The sequence below is a fragment of the Bactrocera oleae genome, chromosome 4, assembly GCF_042242935.1.
Source record: "Bactrocera oleae isolate idBacOlea1 chromosome 4, idBacOlea1, whole genome shotgun sequence".
Classification (NCBI taxonomy): domain Eukaryota; kingdom Metazoa; phylum Arthropoda; class Insecta; order Diptera; family Tephritidae; genus Bactrocera; species Bactrocera oleae.
Genome location: NC_091538.1, coordinates 61,122,014 through 61,143,300, shown reverse-complemented (window position 1 = coordinate 61,143,300; position 21,287 = coordinate 61,122,014). Strand labels below are relative to the sequence as shown.

The window sequence follows — 21,287 nt, the reverse complement described above, 5'->3', positions numbered from 1 at the left end:
AGTAAATATGTGATAGTTGTTTTAATTTGTAGGCGCTAGCGCCTTGAGTTATGCAATGGAATTTAGGTTTTCGAAATTAAGTGCTGAAATAACGGAGTATTAAACAATTTTTCATTCGGAACATAAAATTTTATGTGGAAAAAAATTGAAAGTTTCCATGAAACTTTTTCAAAATCCATAATTGCTGCTGCTGTGAAGACTTTTTATTATTATTATTTACTCTCTATCGTAAGTCGCTACTTCAAAAGTTATGCCCTTATTTAACCGATATGCTCACATTTCGACCAATTCAACACGTTTAATTGACTTTATCGCATTTGGATGTTATTAGCAGGCTGAACATTAAATAATTTGTACATATTTTGTCATGTAACTGTTCCAGTCAGCGTAATTTAAGTGAGTTTTCATGAGACTGAAGTTGTAATTTTTGAAATATTGCAACATTTCCCAACACGACATCTGAATATTTAGCATATCTCGCATGCAAGACAAAAACTGCATTTTGTGGGATATGCGAGCACGCACAATACTCTAATATAGTCATATATTATGCAAGCAAGTATGCACTAAAGTGTACAACAAATGCATAAAAGAAAGTAAAATAAAGTTGAGTATGTTGAAGTTGAGTACCAGCGTACATCTTGAACACCGAACTGCCAAGCTTCCAGTCGCAATTTAAATTTTTACATATTTTTCAAATGTAGTGTAGTATACCTTTTGGCTGACAAATAAATATCAAATGCAGTTGAAATATGAGAATGAGTGAACACAACTGTGTACATAGTACTTAAGATGTGGTTAGATGAAGCTAAAGCAATGTTTTACGGACCGAGTAAAGCTAAATTTTTACATACACATATACTTTTATGAAAATGGGTACATGTTTATATACTATTAATACAACCTGTTGTCGGCGTACTTGAATTTTGAAATTTTGGGGTTCAACTGCAGAGTTCTATACTCGACGCGAAGCATCTATTATAAAATTGAGTGCAAAAAGAAAATATTCAACTCAAGATAGAAATATTATAACTATGATCTATTTCCGTTAAAGCCTATCTCTAGGCAGTCAGAAATATGTTCAACAAAGGATTTTGATCATTGAAAAGACGAAGTAGAGTTTAAATATACTAAACTGTTCCTTTAATTTATAATTTAAAGTTTTTCATTTGTTTGCGATAATCGTTGAAACAATAGGAGCATTTGTGGAAATATACTGTATACTTTCAGGTAGCAAAACTTATATGTAAAAAAAATGCATGGCTATGAGTAATATGCAATGCATTAGTAATCAATAATTTTTAATAAAAATTTGTTTTACACCTAAATATTTTACCTATTAAATTTTTCTTCTGGCAGGCATACTTTTAGGTGTCGGTTTCGGTTATAAAAACAGCTTTGCTTAAGTTTCGCAATTAAATTTTATAGGGCTGCATATAGATTGTAGAATTATTTTAAACAACACTGCATAACATTATTTGTAATTTTATTAATTTTTCTCTACTAAAATATTATTCGAAAGATAGCTTAATTTCCTCGACATAATGCATACTTTGGGACAACCTACACGATTTTCGTGACTTTTTTCAATTTTATCAACATCTTTTTAAAAAGCAGGTAAGAAATAAGAAAAAATACTAGTTATTTGCACAACTTACCCCGCCACGACCGCCAGATCCCTCAATACTCTCATCGTCAATGTAAATTTCGTCTTTAGGCGTTGCTGAGAGACTCGCTGATGATGACAACGGCAATATTGGTGATGGTTTAACAGTCTTCTGCAAAGAGGAGAAAAGTTTTGCAATTAAAATAAATACGAACAACTTATATACAGACTTATATACAAATATAGGTATGTGCAACAAAGTAGAAATGTCGCGCAGCAAAATTCTGCTTTGCCATGTCGCAACTTTCAACAATCCAATGACGGAAATTTTTTAGATTAATCAAGTGTTTAGACGCATAGCTCGGAGGTAGAAAACTTTAGAAGCCTTTTACACAACAAACCTATTTCGATGGCAATTTTAAGAAATTGTCGCTTGTTAAGACGCCAGACAATGCATTTCAAAATTTTCCGAGCATACGTTTAGGTTTGTGCAACAGCGCTGGCGCTTATTAATGTCAAGGTGTATACAAAATGCAAATTTTTGTAAATTTGTTTAAAAGTTTGCATTGTTGCGAGGAATTTATATAAGTAGAATGGTGAAACGTTTTATGTTTATGTAGGTCAACGTGTTTTTTTTTAGAAAATATAACAAGCAATGATATTGATTTCAATTAGTGTTTTTCTATTATGAATTCGATTTAACAGTAGAGCTCTGTTACTGTGTTTGATGCCTTTCATGCTATTTTAAAATTATTGTCATGCCTTCCTTCAATATCAATTATTTAAAATTATTTGCTGGTATATAAAGCTTTTCATTGCATATTGTATGGCGTCGAACAGTATGCATTGCATTATTTATATAATTTTTTAATATAGAGTTGGCAATTATTACGCAACGAAGCTAAGAAGCCTATACAAATTAGTTTTTTATATGAAATGTAAAAAAATATTTGCCTACTTGTTGGCATTCATTATATGGTTTCAAGAAATAAAAAGTATTTGCCTGCTTTTTGGCGTTGTTTATATATTTTCAACAAATAAAAGTATTGGTTAATATTCATGTAGGTTTTTTGCAATTATTTAATAAATTATGACTGCAAATGGCAAATATGTGAATTATTGACGAATATATGTATGTGAATGTTTTTTTAATTTTGATAAATTAATATATAAGTACTTGCAGGATGTTAGTTTTCTATAGGGTAAGTTATATAATGCTTTAGTTCGATACATTTTTATTGATAGTCAATAAATGAATTTTAATGTTTGACTTCAATATTTCAATTACGTTAAATTTTTCCTCAGATCATACTGTGTAATACATTGCAGTGTTGCTAAAGTAGTTTTTGAGGAACCAGTTTTAAACTAGTAATCGGTTTTGACTAGTAAAACATTGTTTTAACACTTCAAATTTAATTGGTTTCGACAAGTTCAATTGTTCATATTATTTCACAATTTATAGACATATACACTCATGGCAACGTCAAGTTATCTAAAGCAACTCTAACGAGTCAGTTGACGGTGCCCGCATACGCATCCTTTTTACACAAATAATCATATTAAGCTTAGACTTTTCTACAATTTTCTTTAAATCATAAATTGCTAGTTAGTTAAAAACAGAGTTGCAATCTCATTGTATGCCAGTATAATTTTGAAATTAAAAAATTGAGATGTTTCGACCAAACACGTAAATTATTTAAGTTTAGCCGTTATTTAAAGCGAAAATATGGAAATTTATTTCTTAGAAGGGTTACCACTATTCGAATTATTTCTTAAAAAATGTAGAACTATGATGGAGCTAATATATTCATAAGCACACACCCACATAGAGTTGCCATATATTTTGGTTTTGAAATTTATTTCAGGTCAAATTTGACAAATGTAATTTTTCAAATAAACTAACTCAAGCCGAGGGAGCAGCAAATATTCCTCGCATATTTTTTATAAAGGGTTGAAACCCCGTAAAAAAAGATAAGGAAAAAGATATTACGAAAGAAAGTAAAAAATAAAAGTTAGTATATATAAACTAGTTTTCAAGTTTTTTTCTAATTTTGGGATAAATATAGTAAAATATTGAACAATTATAATTAAGAAAAAAAGTGCAATCAAGTCTAAACTAAGTTTAATATTGCCCATGGTAAAATAAATGTATACTAATATGATCAGTGATTTATTTTGAAGCATTTATAGCAAATTTTGCTCAGGGTTGCCACTATAGAAGCTCAAGTAATTAATTTTATAGTTTTAATTATTAAATAATTGCTAGTCCCTAAAAAGTACACTATAACATTAAATATTGACGGTATATATTACAAATTATGTCATACAGCGTTGCCGCTGAGTTTCGATTTGTGCATTTTATTCCACAGTTTCAGATTTCAAGCAAACAAATAGTATTTTTTCGGTTCTAGAGACTCAAATCATAAAGCTTCCGACTTTCTGCAAATCCTGTTAAATTATAATAGTAAAACAATAAAAAAAAAAAGAAAAACCATAAGCGTTACATATTATTAGGCGCATGATTTATAACACCTTAGCAAAAAACATTATTTTGTATTTTAATAGCGAAAGGCTCAAAACCAAATGCATACCATGAGTATGCAACATAAATCATGCACAGCTTGCTACCTAAGCCAATGATTCGAACAAATATAGATGATTGAGTTTGCTGCTTGGCATGCATTTAGGCGCGGCAGCAAACGAACAAAAATTGTTGCAAATAGACAGGCATTGCAACTTATAAACAAACAGGTGATTTTCTATGAAGCTGATGCCGTGTAAGACTCTCTTCAAAACTGTTGTACTTTTCGTTTAGTGTCTGCTGTCACTTAAGCGCATTTACGCTTCAGTGGCTGCGTTTGCTCGAACGTCCCGAACGCTGATTCGTTTGCCAACTGCGCTGTTTACTTATCAATATGAAAATAATTCGCTTTACTAAGCAAGCCGAGCAAGGTTGACAGGAAATTACAAGAGATAGCGCACAAGGCACAACTTTTTGGGGTGTGAAAATAAAAAGCGAAGAAAGCAATAAAAACCAAAATCTCACCTTAATGTTACTTCACTCACTCAATATTCAAAAACCGATAGAGAGGAAAAGCGCTGAATTAAATGAAAATGCCAAGTCACCGAAAGTCAATGGCGTGGAAAGCATGAATTATGTGTAGCGGCGCTTACAACCTCATAGAAAAAGATGTGTATTTGCGCTGCGCGCTGTATAAATTCGTTACAGCGCCTTAAAATATGCTGCATAATTTAAGAAATTTCTTTTCAACACTCTTTATGACAATGTTATAATATTGTAGGCGTTAAACAAAGTACGTATTTTTATTTCGGTTTGTTGGCTTGCGGTACAAATATGCATAATATAGAAGCTGAATAATTTAGGCGCCACAACAGCCAATGTGTAAATGCAGTTATGGCGGATGAACGTGTCAACGCATATTGTAATTCACGCCCACACATTTAAATGCCGACTCTTTGCCATTTCATATTCATCAACACCATTTGCTGCATCATTGTCATGCATGTAGCATGCTGTTGGCTGCTACACATGATACAAAGCGCACTTGCAGTTGTGGCAACCGCAAAAAAACAATTTTCATGGTAAACTGCGCGACAACAATTACTTGTGTATTTTAATTATGCAATTCAATGCGCGAATTGTTAATGTGGCAAGCAAACACACAAGCGCCCATATGTATAATTTACAGTATTATAATTATATATGTATGTGTTTATGCATGCAGTTGATGTGCTGGTATTAATACAATTTACGCTGTTATTGCGAGAATATGGCACAACAACAACAACAGCTAAAAAAACAAATTAACGCCGGTGGTAATAAAATTTGTTACAATTCGCGCCTATAAGTATGCCAAGCTCTATTTGAGCGCATACAAATCCATGCGCATGCAATACTCTTGCCATGAAAGCCGTCACAATTGCTGTATTGCGGTTAACGTACTATGCCGACGTTGCATGCAACACGGACAGATAATTAAAAACAAGCGCTGCCACCGTTTGTGCGCCCCTGCCTGCGGTTTTCTCACGTCTTTGATGGGCAAAATGTAAGAACAAACATGAAATCGCTTGAAGAAGTTGTGGTGCTATATTTATACTCTTTTTTATTATTCTTTTATATATTTTTTTGTTTTACTTATTTTTTTCAGTTTTACCTTTTAAATATTTTTTTGTCTGTTAAAGTGAAAAGGAAGTAGGAAACAGACGCAGAAAAGTTGGTGTGCAACATGAATGTGGCAAGTTGCTGGTGCTATTTTTCATTATCTTTGCCTTCTTTGCGCGAAAAACAAGTAATTATAGCATACTTGCCGGCGCTGCAGCTACAAGTAATGACTGTGGCGTTGTATCGGCTTTTCAGCGTAAGCGGAAAGCGAAATAAAGACAGCAGTAAATTGCGATAAAGAAGGCGCAGACCAATAAAGCTGCGGTGTGCTGGCGCAAACCACCATTCTCGTGACGGCGAGAAGTTTGCCGTGCAACATCATTAATTTGTTTATGCAACTTACGGCTTGGTGATGAAATGCAAAGTTTTCCTCTTCACCGTTTTGCCGGCGTTGCGGCTATACGCTTGCCATTCACCGGCATACCGACATCGGCAAATTATTCACAGTTTATGAGTGAGCGTGCAAGTTGAGACGGAAGTCATGAAAAGTTGTTATAACACAGCACAAAGGCAGACAGACACAGCGAGTTAAAAGGAAACATATAAAGTACATATATATGTGTTTATATATGTATGTATGTGCGCAACTCTTAAAGCTCTGCATATGTAATACGAAGAAAGTTATTAGTGAGGCATTTCTTAGCGCAAAGCTTTTGTGGTTGGCATTGTGGCGCTTGCAGTGGCGTGTGGTCGCTTGGCTAGGCTTCAAGTTGTGCCACAGAAGTTTTGCAGCGCACACACAATCTCTCTTTGCCGGCCTGTTGGGTGTAGTAAATGTCAAAATGTTAAGAAAATTTCCGGTATTCACAAAGTTAGCTGCTATTCAAAAGAAGTTGGCACTTTGCTTCATGCTAACTACTGGGTAAGCAGTTAAGTTGCTCGTGATACGTGTTGGTGGGCGGCACGTGCTATATAGTTGGGTGCATACACTCTATGTACTTATTAAGTATTTTGTATTACCGGTATTCAGCAAAAGTTTTCGTTTTTTATTACTTTTTTTCTCTCTTTATTTCTTTAACTTTGTTGTGTTATTTCCACTGCTTTGCTGGCAGGCACGTCAAGTTGTTGTGTGGTCTCGAAAGACCTTTGCAGTTTTCTTGTTATACACAGTAGCTTTTTGTGGAGGAAAGAGAAGAGAGAAAAAAATCTTCAAGATTTTTTTTTTGTTGTTAATTTTATTGTTGTTTTTGTTGCTATTTAAGCTGATTTGTGCAAGGGAAGCTTGTTGGATTTTTTTGATTATTTTATTTGCTACTGTTTTTAAGAATTTCGCTTAAAATTATAACTTTTTTATACAGAATATATTGATAATATCTCAAAAAAATTTTGACACAACTTTAAAATTCAAATGTTTTGATAAAATGAGAATAATAATTCGGTAATAATAAAACATTGTTGCTTCTATGTCTTTATTTTGGATTCGCCACTGGCATTGCATTTCATTTTCCTTTTGGCATTGTGCTTCTTCAGCGAATTTTACTTTATGGCATTAGTGGGTTCATAGCTTGTTGTCTTGGGCAGATTTTTGGATTTCGAAAATAAGAAAAAGTCAGAAGTATACAAATTTTACAAAAACGATAGTTTTTACTTCTGCTTATCCGTTGAAATATTTTTGCTATGTGTCTTTACCTTTGGTTTTTAAGAGTTTTGGTACGTGTGCTGCTGCGAAGGACTGCATATCAAAATATTGATTAAAAATCTATATAGTCAACTGAAAAGATATATTTTTTCTACCTCTGCTGTTTTTCTTCTGGCAAGATAGTTATTTTTTAATCTTTTTAATAATATCGTAGTTAAGAGGGATGGAGGTATGACTGACCTGTATTCTTCACTAAAAGTACTCATCAGAATATTTTCTAAAGTAAAAGAATGATCACAGAAGAACTTATAATATTTTGGGAAGCCTGAAGAGTTTAAAAATTTTCCAGCGGATGGATTTATTGGTAATGGTGTATTGAAAGAAACTTTTTTAATATTCAAGAGTTTGCATATAAAACCAACTAACAAACAAGCGCATCTTTGCATTGGTATTTTCTGAGAGCACAGTTCCATAGTGTATTTGAAATTATTGTTCTTGAATAGCAGTGGTAAGCTTTCTTCACAATAATCTATATTTGGACGCACAACAAAAACAATTTTAATTTTTCCGCATTACTTAATATCTACAGGGTATATAAGGATCAAACACCTTGTCTTCAAATAGCTGCTTGCCTTTTATCTTCGCTCTTTTTTTGTCTCACGTTAAAATAAATTATTGCAAATTTCTAATATTTTGTTTTGAGGGAAATGACCTTTAATTAAAGGCAATGGCGAAAATAGGATTTCAAAACGTTAATTAATTTTTCGAGGTGAAAAAAAAAAAATAGCTCAAAATGTGCTTCGAAGTTTTTCTTCCTTGGATGAGCTTGAATTATGTTACACTGCATAGAGTACATTAAATTTGCCAGGAAGTTTGTAAAGAAAATAAAGTATAAATAATCAGCGTGATGAGTTGAGTCGGCTTAGTCATATCCGTCTGTCTGCAAGTGCGTTATCGGATCACTAAAGCATATAGCTGCCATACAAACTGAACGATCAGAATCAAGTGCTTGTCTGGAAAACTTTTGTATTTCTTGAGATATCGTCATGAAATTTGGCATGTAATATTGTCCAAGGCAAAAGTGTAGTCTCCGAAGAAATTATTTTGATCGCACCGCTATAGCACATAGTTGCCGTACAAACTTCCTGATAAAAATAAAGTGCTTGTCTGGAAAACTTTTTTATTTGAGAAGATATCTACACAAAATTTGGTATGTATTATTGGCCAAGGCAAGGCTTCTATTTTTGAATATATTGTTGAAATCAGATCACTATAACATATAGCTACCATACAAACTGGCCGATCAAAATCTAAATAAAAATCTTTTTATGTGTTTTTTTGCTATAAGTAAGGCTTCTATTAGTGTTATTATTCGACGCTGCTAAAGTTTTTCTGGTTTTGTTTCACGTGAAAAAAATTAATTGCTAATCTTCTTGCTATCATAACAACATTTTATATATTGTATTTCTTCGAAAGAAATGACTTTTGATGAAGATCAAAAAGTATAAAAAAAATTGCGAGGTGAATAGCAAATACTTCAGAATAGATACTTCTAGCCTTGCCATAACTTTAAGCAAATTAAAACTAATTTTTTTTGTTTCCATATAGCAAACCATCATTATATACTTTTTTTCTGTTGAAGATTTATCTGAATTCCTCTGAAATTAAATAAAAACTGCTCTCAAATATCCAAACATATTTCTGATCATATCTCTGTATGCTGCAACTTGCAACAATTTGTGGACTTTAGATAATTTGTTGTATGTGGCAGCAAAGGAAATGAAGAAATTGCATGTTTCTTGCGAAAAAATGTGGTAAACAAAATGAAAAAAAAAAATTGCATGGGTGTGTGAAAATTGCAAGGAATAGCATATAATACAAAAGCAAAAACAACAACAACAAATAATGAAAAACTACACACAGGACGTAACTGCCACTCAAATGTAACTGCAGCAACACTGCCATAGAAAGGCATATAAAGCAAGCGCTAGAAAAGAAAAAAAAGCAAGTAAAATGTAAATAAAAATGTTTACAAAAAAGAGAAAAAAACACAAAAAAAAAAGAAAAGAAAACTCGCAAGAATATAAAACACGAACTCCTGGCGTTGAGTAGAAACGTTTTTGGCACAAAGCAAAACATAAGAAAACAAAAGCAACACGATGTGGAGCGACAATAAGCAGGCGCAGCATTGCTGACAGCTGGCATGTGATGGCTGCCATTGGAGCTGCCTATGGCGCTGCCACATAGCAATTTACGCGCTGCTAACCGTTGCCACACGGTAGTTTGTGCGGCAGAGACGGCCGGCAAACAAAGTGATGCGCCTGACATACGGTATGTTGTAGCTTATTTTTCCAGCAATGTTGCATGCAACGCATTTTGTTGTTGTTGCAATTGCCGCCTTTATACAACTAGGACGTGTTGATGGGCAACAAACGGCTTGGCTTTGCTGCAAGCAATAGTTGGCATGTGGCGCATAAAACTTTATTTGTAAAGAACCAAGTGAGTGGTGGAGTGGGCAGAGTATTTGCTAGGACATGAACGCAGCTGCTGGCTTTCCGTTTAGCATTGGAGGCAAGTGTCTGCTGCCAAATTGTGTTTTGTCATCAGCGGTGCTTTAGTTTAACTGCAAAGTTCTCTGTGTGTACATGTGTTAGTGGCACACACATTGCGGCAATCAAGGTGTAAATAACTGTCTGCAACACAAAAATACATAAAAGCTTTTCTCCCGTTTTCAAGTGGCAAGTTAGTATTTGGTATGTACACTTATAAATAAATCTTTGTCTGTCTGTCTGCTTGTCTGCTGCAGACGCTAGTTTGCTCACCTTTGCATGCAGCCTTGCCACACAGCTTCTTTGTCGCTGTTAACCTCGCTTCCATTCATGCTTTTTGCTTGTGTGACTTCTCACACCCAGCTGTTTGTGCCCCACATACTCTTCTAATGCACTTCTTTTCTAAGCAATTTTCGCACATTCACCTTTTGCATTTTTTATCACTCGCTTTTGTGCACGTTGCAACATCAATGTCTGCTGCACATTTGCCACAAGTGTTGCCACATTTTTATTAGCTTTTTTTTATTTACAACAGCATATACTAATAATATATGGTGCTAGAGGTAGTTGCATGCAACATTGAGCTTCTTGCGGTTTTTCTCTTAAAGTTTTTTGCTGCTGTTGTTGCTGTGTCGAAAATTATTTGTTGCAATTGCAAGTGAGTCAGACACATGACAACATACGGTGCACTAACTCAAGTTGATACGGTAAAGGTTTTGTCTGCGGTTTTTATGGTGTAGAGATAATATTTTGAGGGAAACAAGCAGGTGGTTGCAAACAGAAAAGAAAAAAAAATGTGAACGAACTTGTGTTGTAGCGATTGTTGGCGCTAAAAGCAAGCTTAGTTTTAGGTTAAAAAATATTTTCTGTAGGAGGCTTTGAAAAAAAATTAACTACTTGATCTTTAGTAATGGTAATTCGTTGATTCTTGAGACACTTTTTAATTTTTTTATTTTTTTATATACACTTTTAATGAAAATATATTTTATTTATTTTTTATAATTTATTTTTTACTCTTTTTAAAGAAATATTGTTAACAAATACTATACTATAAATTATAAATGTAATTTTATTTTTGACAAGTAAGCAAAGCCTAAAATCGGGTGTAAGCGAACATTTTATACTCTTGCAACTTGCAACGATCAAAGCCGGCTACATACCTTCAGGTGTTGGTAATATTAAAAAATGTAGCGAAATAGTTCAACCTCATTGTTCGACGATATCATGAATAGATAATAATTAAATTTTAAATTTTTTGAACTTATTTCGAAGGTGGTAGTCTTTCCATTCAATTCATTTTTGAGACAAGGGTATATGCTTATCAAAAACACATTTTCTCTGAACTTTAATAATATATCTTACAGAATGACCGATATTTTCGGCAAAAAGTCAGTCATAGGATCTGGGGTTAGTTATGGTCCGATTTTGGCAATATTAGGCCTATTAGGAATACATGTCTTAACAGAAATAAGTTTTTATCGCGATATATGAATTAGTGCTTGATTTGTATACTGGAAAGCGAAAGAATCAGATGGAATTTGAAATTGTGTTATAATGTATGAAAAATAGGCGTGGTTTTGGTGTGATTTCGCCTATTTTCACATGTAGGAATATCAGGATTTTATTACATACTGAATTCGATCGAAATCAGTAGTAGTAGTTTGCCCATCTCGATTATGCCCATCTATGAACTGGTCCATACTTTTTTACACATCTATGAACTTGTCTTTTACATTTTTATCTATATTTTAATCCAAGTTACAGCTTGAACGGACAAACAGATGGATAGACGGACGGAGAGAGACTCACTTGGATTTCAACTCGTCTCGTCATGCTTATCATTTCTATATACGTAATCCTCTATCTATCTCGATTAGTTTTAGGAGATACAAACAACCGTTAGGTGAACAAAACTTTTATACTCTGAAGAGCAAAAAAAGAAAATTTCAAGAAAATGTTTATATATATATTTATTACTTAGATTTAAGCGAATTTTATTTAAATTTTTAGTTAAATAAATAAAACTTAACTTTTTGGAGACTAATTCGGCTAAGCAGTAATAAAATAAATAATTTGATTAATTTGATTAATTTATATATTTTTTCATAATTTTTAAATTCTTTTTAAGCTTAGCTATATAGAAATTGAAACAACAACTTAAACTCAAGAAAATTTGTACAAATTTAGAGACAATTTTTATTTCTTATTTACTAACACTAATGTGATCACATAATATTTAAATTTTTAGTTAATTAAATAAATAGATTTTCCGAAAATCTAGTTTTTGAAATAAATTGCAAATAGTAATTAATTTCAATGCTAATGAAAATCAATATATAAATAAATGCCGCAAAGCATTTCAAATTTCAGCACTGCAACTGACAGGCATATGTGTATATATGTTTGCTTTTCAATTTATGCTGCAATGCACACATACGCATAGCCGTGAATAAACAAACATATCAATATATTAAATTGAATAATAAATTTAACAAAAACTGTTTCTTTTGTGCAAACACAAAAGTGGTGGAAGCTGAAAAGAGTGAAATGAATATTTTAAAAACTCATCGAGTTGATTGGGGAGCCGAATAAAATATTTCGAATTTCGACATTATTTGCTTTAAATTCAATATTTTGGTAAATCTTTTGATTTTAATATTTTCCCAAAGCAATGGTTTGCATTCATTCAATAAAATTACGCTTTGGTTTTGCTCTCATCCAACTGATATTGAATGAACTGACATACACATGCTTCGTAAATGCCGCACGCTGTATGCGCCATGAGTGTGTAAATGCGCATAAAGTTGTGCTACCGAAAAAAATGAAATTTTTTTCATTGAAGTGCGCTACAATAAATTGCAGCAAATTACAGTACATAAAAAATAAGTAAATATGCTCTCACATAGATGTTAAACATAAAAAAAATTATTTAGTTGCAATGGAAGCGCAACTCGCTGAAATCACTGTTTGTCAGCAATAAATGGTGTTAGCGCCGAAAAGTAGACCACAACATGTACTCCACTCATAGACGTATATATGTATGCATTAGTATGGGTATGCAAATATTTCAACACTTTTGTTGCATTGTTTCTAGGCTACTGCAATGCAGCGTACTGCTAGCACATGGGCATTATGCATAAACAAAAAATAAAAACAAAAATGTGTGGAGCAAAATAAAACCGCAGCAGAGTTGAGATGATTTATGTTTGCTAAATATTTGTAAATGTTGCTGTGGCCAACAGTGTTAGTGTTGTGAAGTGTGGTGGCTTAGTTAAACAAATCCTTTTTTTGTGCAGAAAAATTTCATATATTTTACTGGAATGGAGTTCCCGATATAAATATTTTAATAATATAAAATTGGTATCTACGAATGAAATAAGTCATGTTATTGAGGAATTAGAAATTTATGATTGCATAAAGAAGTACACTTTCAATTTTGTGAACTCACCCGGAACTGATGACTTTGTCACTAGTTTGTTTCTAGTTCGTTACAGAAGTTTTTTTTTTTAAACTAAACAATTGTCTGTTATATAACAGCTCATTTGAAATTTTCGGAACTCATCCAAAACTGATGACTTTGTTACTAGTTTGTTAAGAGATCGTTATATTATATATGTGTTACTTAAAATTGTACAGCTTTTTGCTGTATATGTTTAGATCGATATATTTTTGGAAAATTTAATTCGTTGGTAAATGTTTAAACTATTTTTCATTAAATATTGCCTACAATCAGGCGCAAGTGCTGCTTAGAATGCATAAGGCTTCATGTCTTTTTGTACTTTGTCGTAATTCTTAACTCTCACTCGAAGTCCTTTAGGAAATTGCTGTCTCAATTGTGTGCTTATTAGCGGAATGTTGGAGTATGCTTTTAGGCGCTTCAAAAAAATGCTTTAAGTCATTGCTTGTGAAATGCTCAAACGTAAAGAATATATACCATCCAACTTACTATTCTATTTATTATTCGTTTATGCAGCGGAAATAAGAACTCCTCTCACAAGCGCCTAATTTTAGGCAACCGAACTTGCAGAAACTATGTAGTGTATTCACAGCAGAAAACAGCTTCTACAAAATATTGTTTCTTCATTTTTGCAATCCTTTTAAGTGCTCCTTAACTCCACTGCAGTGCCGTTGCGTATTCGTGTTGGGCATAATTAGAAAATTTTTCGCCCCAGCTTCACATTCACCGCTGCATTTTCGGTAAACAGAGTACTAATGCACATGTTTTGATCACTCATTTGCTCGCAATATGTGTTTCGCATAAACCCCTAAATATGAAAATGCATACTTTCTCATATATGCAGCACTGCATGCAAACACTTCCACTCACATATGCTTGGCAATTTGCTTTCGCAGGCATGTCAAGCTTAAAAGTGCTGCAAACTGCTTGTAAATTACACTTGGGAGTGTACTTGGTATAAATGCAGAAAAATTTGTGTTGGCGCATAAAAGTATGCAACAGCTGCTGCTACAACACAATACTTGTCTTGGCATACAGCTGTGGCTTTCATTTATGCCTTCTGCTGCTTGTCTTGCATATAGATAAATTTTTATATCTTTATATGCAACTAAGACCGCTTCTTAAGGCCACTGAATTAGCTAATTTTTCTTTCTTAAATGGACGGTGTAGTCTATTTTTGGAAAGTTACTTCATATGAGAGCATATGAAAATTAGTTCAGATGGTACATAAAGAAGTTTTCATACTAGTAAGAGCTGGAATAGCTAGTCCACCAAGTGCTACTCAAGCGAGCTATGTATGAGATTTAATACTTGTAGTACGGCTGTAATTATCAGTAAACTATGATAATTAAGGAATCTCATAAGGGAAACATATTTCGAACAATTATATAGTAATTCGTCTTGAAAAGGTGCTTTATTACCTATTATTTTCGATTTATTAAAAAGTTTAATTATCTTTTAAACTCATCTGAAAGTATTGACTTGGAAACTAGTTGGATGAGACTTATGTATGTATTCAATATCTGGATGGAATAAACATCTTAAGAGACGAAGACACATACTTGTGTTTTTTTCAACTCAACGAGATTTTTTAAATTTGAAACTAGTTAACTATATCAATGTTTTAACTAGTTACAAAGTGATGCTGTTGTAACTAGTTGATAATTATCTTAAAAAATTGTAATATCGATCAAAATTGAAAGAGTATATATTTTTCAATATATCCCAAACTGGTGATTATACAACTGGCTGAAACTAGTCCTTTAATTATTGTGCTTGTAAATAATTCGAGAAAGTTATATTGAAATTTATATACTGTGTTGCATAATGCTATATAATGTTGTGAACAACTTCCAATATTTTTTATAGAAATTGAAATTTTTAAACAACCTTTTTAGGTATATTTGCCAGGTAACTATCGAGAAACGATATTTTTGATCTGAAAAATTAATTTTTCACACAAAAAAACAGAAAAAAAAACAAAAAAAAAATTTTTTTTCTGACAAGCCGCCATTTTGTCAGAAAATTAAAATTCGACTAATTCTTTGATCATTACCTGTATGCATCTTTTGCAATAATACTGTTTTTTTTTTGGTTTTTGGATTTTTGAAAAAACTAAGCAGAAAAAAATGATTGCAAGATACCAAAAATGGATATTTTTACATAACAATTATATAATAATTTTAGTATAATTGAAAGAAGTATAGAGTCGACCACTGGGAGTCAGTTTGTAACCAGTTCGCAACTATCTATTTTCGATTAAACTATATAAATTATTATTTGGCACAGATACATTCGGGAAAATTTTAAACTTCCTTCAAAGAAGGCACGCTTCTTCTCATTTAAGCTCTGCCATACACAAACATTTTCTCAAGCACACTCAAACTGATGCTTTAAAGTCAACAATAACCCACGAACTCTATTTTTAGGCGTGCATCAGCTTTGTATATTTCCAAGGGAAATGCACAAATTTGCACAAGACTGTACTGGTGGATGAGAGAGCGACCAAACAAAAAGCGGGTTAAGGGGCTGTTAACCAAGTTAAAGGACCTGACACAAATATGCAGAATGCAGCCCATGTAACTGTATATGAATGAGAATAAGGGCCGAAGAAAGGGAACATTTTGCGAAACAAAGCAACAAAAAAAAAATAACAGCAAAAAAGCAAATATCAGCAACTCAGCTTTAAAACCCACTCGGTTTAGCATTCCGTAACGCCGACATAGTAGAGTTGCGAGAAGTGAGTTGTGGTAATAAAGGCGCTCTTTGCAAGAATGTTGTAATTTTCATGTTTCACTCAAACAAAGAATGAAGCAAAAATGCGAAAAAATCGCATAACAATGCCGCTCGTTGTACTCGACTGTTGAGCCCGTTACAACGCCTGTCGAGCTGCTATGACAATAAACACGAACGCATATACAGACATACACACATAACTTTGTGCATAGTTATGTAAAAATGGTGTCTTTTCAGTTGGTTGCTCCGTCTCTATGCGGCAGTGGACTCGATTGAAAAAGTTGTGGAAAAAGTAGATGCCGAGAGGTATTGAGAAGGCAAACATTGTGATGCTTGAAGAGAGTTTAAAACAGATCACAAAGTTGGACTCATATGCAATTTGAAATGTAGGCTTACCACTAAGTGTGAAAGAAATCGCATGAGAATTCACAAAAGAAAGAAATTAGTTCACGAAAGCAACGAATTAACCATAGCATACCTTTAGGCTTTGGTTGTAAAAAATCTGTCGAGATTCATCTGAAAATTGATAGTTTAAACAAATTATCTTTAGATTTTAGATATACATACAACATTTTCCATACAACTGTGAGTCTACTAAAATTACTAAGCGCCCACTTAATAAAATTTCAACTCAAAACCAAAGTTTGTCTTAAACTTATTTCATGTCAACAAATTTCATAGAATTAAAAAAATATATATATTTTCTTCTTCTATATTAACCAAAAATGTGACTGTCAAACCAATAACCAGCTGTTGTGACATAACAAAGGATGCGCTAACATACTTTCAGGCGCTTCACAAGTAAATCACACAGAAAAGTATGTTTTAGCAACTGTTAAAAAGCAATACGTTTTCGGCAAAAACTTTGTAACCTATTTTATATATGCCTTTGTATGCATGTAGAAAATTGTGCAAACTAATTTTGCCATATGTTTGGAAAGTAATGCAGCGCTTGGAAGTCTGCAAAAGTGGCACAACAGTAAAATTGTAGCTACGAAAACTTTTGATTAAAATTACAAAAGGTAGATTGGGCCAATGTCAAGTGCGCTATGAGAAATTATTAAACATTTCAAAGGTTGTTACAAATGAAAAACTTTTGGTTTTCGTTATAGGTAGTAAATGGCCTATAGGGATTGTATAATAAAAAATTGCACAATTTTTAATGCCTCCAAAGAAAAATATATATAATTTGCAGCATTTTTAGTGTTTATGCAAATGCAAAACTCTTTTATAACAAACATTTTGCAGAAAAATATATCAGTATATAATGGGTTTGAATGTTACAGATCTCGTAGAGAAACATTAATGGTCGTTGATGACCTTTAAACTCGAGTTTATCCCGCCATATGGATACACAGTCATAAAAATAATCCCATATAGAGTGCGAATATTGGTACCGGAAGTCAATTAGAGCTCTTTTGATTTGATTGTTTCAGATATCCGGCGTTTTGATAAACAAAATGATTTTTTTGAACATAAAAAACACTGAAAAATGTTCAAAGCAGGAATGTTCAAAGATCAATGATGAAAGGATGAAATTATGCTCTGTTCTTTATACTCACTGATTAAGGATAATGATCATTGTATCGATTTTGAAGAATATTTAAAATTCATCATACAAATTTTTTTTTCAAACTTCAAAAATAAGAGTTATGGCTTGTATGAAGTGGCATTTTCGTTTTCAAACTATGGAAATTTTTCGCTTCGACTAAAGCATTTCCCAACGGTGCAAATTAAACGCAAAAATTAAAAGTTAAATTTTTGCACGCTTTTCACAAGTCGTTGGGAAATCCACCCACCGCCCCCCGAAAATACCATAGACGTGCCAGAGTGCGTATGAGTCAAGAGCACTCTCGACTCGAAGTGAAAGGAAACGCATGCAAGGTAAGCACACTCGTAAATAGATGAGTGTACCGACATTTGGGAAAGCGTGCGTTAAGCTAAGTTGGAGAACTTTCGACGACTTAGAAATTTATAAATATTTATGCATACAAAGGCGCACACAAAGCTTTGAGTATACAAACATACATATGCATATATTGTGTACTGGATAGGTGTGTATGTGTAAAATCGCAAATAATGCAAAAACAAGTACAAATATTGTAAGAAGCTATACATGTTCGTGAGAGTGTGTGTGTATGGTAAATAATGTGGCAGTCGGAGCGTTGCCTGTGGTGTGAATCTAAGGTTCAACAAATAATCTGAAAATAAGCAGCTACAGCACATACGAATAATAAAATACGCAAGTGTGGGGGCGGTATTTGAGATAGCAAGTATCTGCGACTATACTCGTATTTGTATACGTTTGCGTATGAAAGTATGCGCTATACCTATATATATATGTAGTATATATTCGTTTTCGTGGCAGTTTGATAACTGTTGGTTGCGCATAACTCAGCGCAGCAAAAGTCAGTGATTGTAAATAAATATTTTTCGCTTTGTATGAGGGTGTCTGTGTGTGTGTTGATTGCTGACAGGAAATGTAAGTGTGGTCTTAGGTTTGACTTTATGCTAATATATAAGATAGGAGAAAACTGGAAAATTTTAGAAAGTTTCAAGCGTTTGGGATATAATGAAAATTTATGTGAAATAACGAAGAATTTTTTGGGTAATAACCGCTATGTATTAATAAAACAATATAATTTTTTTTTTAATAAATGTTTTTTTTTTTTTAGATTAATCCAAAACTTATTTAAAACTTTATTTTAATGGATTTTCAAATACATTTCTATAATCCAGCAGCCGATTAGAAAATGAGCGATTTCTTGTAGTAAGAGCGCTTTGTGTTCATGTATTCTAAAAAATTGGCTAGACTCTGCCTACTTCTAGGCGAAATTTGAAATATTTAAAACTACACGACCGATTTGAAACAAACCTAGTCAGATTTGAACTATAGACTTGGACCATAGCTACAGACAAGAAATTTAGCATAGATTATTGCCTTAGCTAATCGCTGAAGAAATTGTTCAGATCGAGTCACTATAGCATAGAGCTGTGATACAAACTGACCGATTAAAAACAAATTATTGAAAGGAATCGTTTATATTTATGAAGGGTATTATAGCTAGGGTTCAAAAAAAATTTAAAATTTTTACTTCTTATGAATATAACACAATTTAGTTCAAAATTAAATGAAATAGGTCAAATTATTACTTACGTCCTTCTGGTCAGTTTTATACCGCTTAAATCGGTTTGAGTGTAACATAATTAAAAAAAAATATTTCACTCAACACAATAATTTAATAAATAATTTAAAATTTGAACCAAAACTGAGTAAAATCGATACAAATATTTCTCCAGTTCTCATATGATAAATTTTAAAAAAAATTTTGGTTAATCAAGTTAACCTTTGAATATTAAAGGATACACCTAGCCTGACTGCCTAAAAAAGACGACTTTTGGGTGTAAAAAAAAAATACTGTATAAATTATTGTAAAACTTCAAAAATATATCTAAAAAAATATTTTTCGAGTCACACTCAAAAAAATCCTCCACTGCTGTATTGATTCTGCCTGAAAATTCTCTACTAGAAGATGTTCTCTGTACAATAACCTACGGTCAAAAATAGATGAAAGACTGTTAAAATGGCGGCGATTTAAAAAAAAATAATTTTACTAAAATTTTTAGAATTTTTTTGCTTTCGATTTTCGATTAGATCATTGTATTTCCAGATATCAATTAAAATGTTAGTGTGTTATTTCTAAATAAATAAATAAAAATTTATATATTTTAAAAATTTCGGACTATATGTGTCTGCTAAGTAAGATATAAGAATGTATACGAGTGCCTAGATGTTATATAGTATGGTTAACGTATATAGTACTCTAGTAGTAAAAATTTAATAAATCGTTTGAAAACCTCACAAAAAATTTTAATAGTTCTTTCAAAATAAAATTTTGTAGACATCGAAAAATATTTAAAATGATTGTATTGTATTATTGTATATACATACATATTTATATTTTCTTTTACAGAATTTTAAAGTAATAAAAAATAGGAACAAAAAATTAATTAATGTATACACGTATATTTACATGCACCTACATATAGATCACATATTAGCCTTAAAATCCGCAAAATAATTCCTTTTTGCTCCCAAAGTCAACGATCTAATGCATTTTAATATCCTTCAAGCCGCCAAACAAATCGATTTCCTGCACGCCCAAAATGGATTTCACATTCTTACTCTTAACAAACATAACATCTAACTAAGCACACACACACACACAGTCAAAGACATTATACGCTTATATACCGCTAAGTTTAGCATAAGCGAGTCGAGCGGCAAATCCTCGCAGTTACGCATTAGTAGCGCCGGGGCGGGGGGCAGAAATGGTTTATGCCCGCACGTAAAAAAAACCGAAATAAAAAGTAATCAGCAATAATTGTGTGCCTAAGAAAAATACGTATATATGAAATGATGATATGGAATAAAGGAAAGAGAAAAACAGTGAATATGCATGAAAATGACAAACAAAAATTGAACGTGGTAATAAAGTATTTCTTTTGCGTTGGTGTGGGGAAGACATAACTTCGTGTTGTTGTTGTTGATGGAATGGCAGCTTAGCAATGGGCGGCATGTAAATGGCATATAAAAAGTGCGTTTGAGTTTGCGTGCGCAAAAAAGTTGCAGAGTAGTTGAGAATGAGCTTGAATGAGGTGTCACAGTATGTGCGCCATGTGATAATGTGTTGGTGGCATAAGCAGGTTTGATGGCGAGTTGTTGGAAATTTTTATGCGAATGACAGTTGAAAGTTTATAGACGACAGTTGAATGAACTAATCACATAATTTTTATTTTATGTATGTGTGTGTGAAGCGAAGTTGAAGTAACGCTAAAGTGTTTTTTCGGACTAGTTGTGGACTAGTTACAAAAAGTTTTCGTTAATATTTTAAGTTTAAGCTTTTATAAAATACATAAAAATATAGAAATTACTAGCAGTTGTTGGTCAATCTATAATACGCAGATGGATTTGTTTGATGGATGGATTCTTTCTCAAATTTATTCATCTAAGATACTTCGATTATAAGGTTTTTTGTAGAGATTTATTTCAATTATTTCTTAGGAAGGTACCAAAAATTTAAAGTTTTTAAAACTCTGTTAGATTATTTATAAAAGTTTAGGCCAACATGTTTAAAGAGAAATATTTTTACAGAAAATGTCAAAATTTTGTTACT

General features: G+C 32.5%; 1 protein-coding gene across 1 annotated transcript in view; it reads right to left on the bottom strand.

Moving 5' to 3' along the window:
- The window catches only part of LOC106622514 (syndecan), a 391,261-nt gene that overhangs the window by 92,831 nt on the left and 277,143 nt on the right, over window positions 1-21,287 (bottom strand). The window contains exon 3 of the mRNA XM_036378214.2: window positions 1,659-1,778. Coding sequence (XP_036234107.2) covers window positions 1,659-1,778 — 120 coding nt within the window. The remainder of the gene's footprint in view (window positions 1-1,658; window positions 1,779-21,287) is intronic.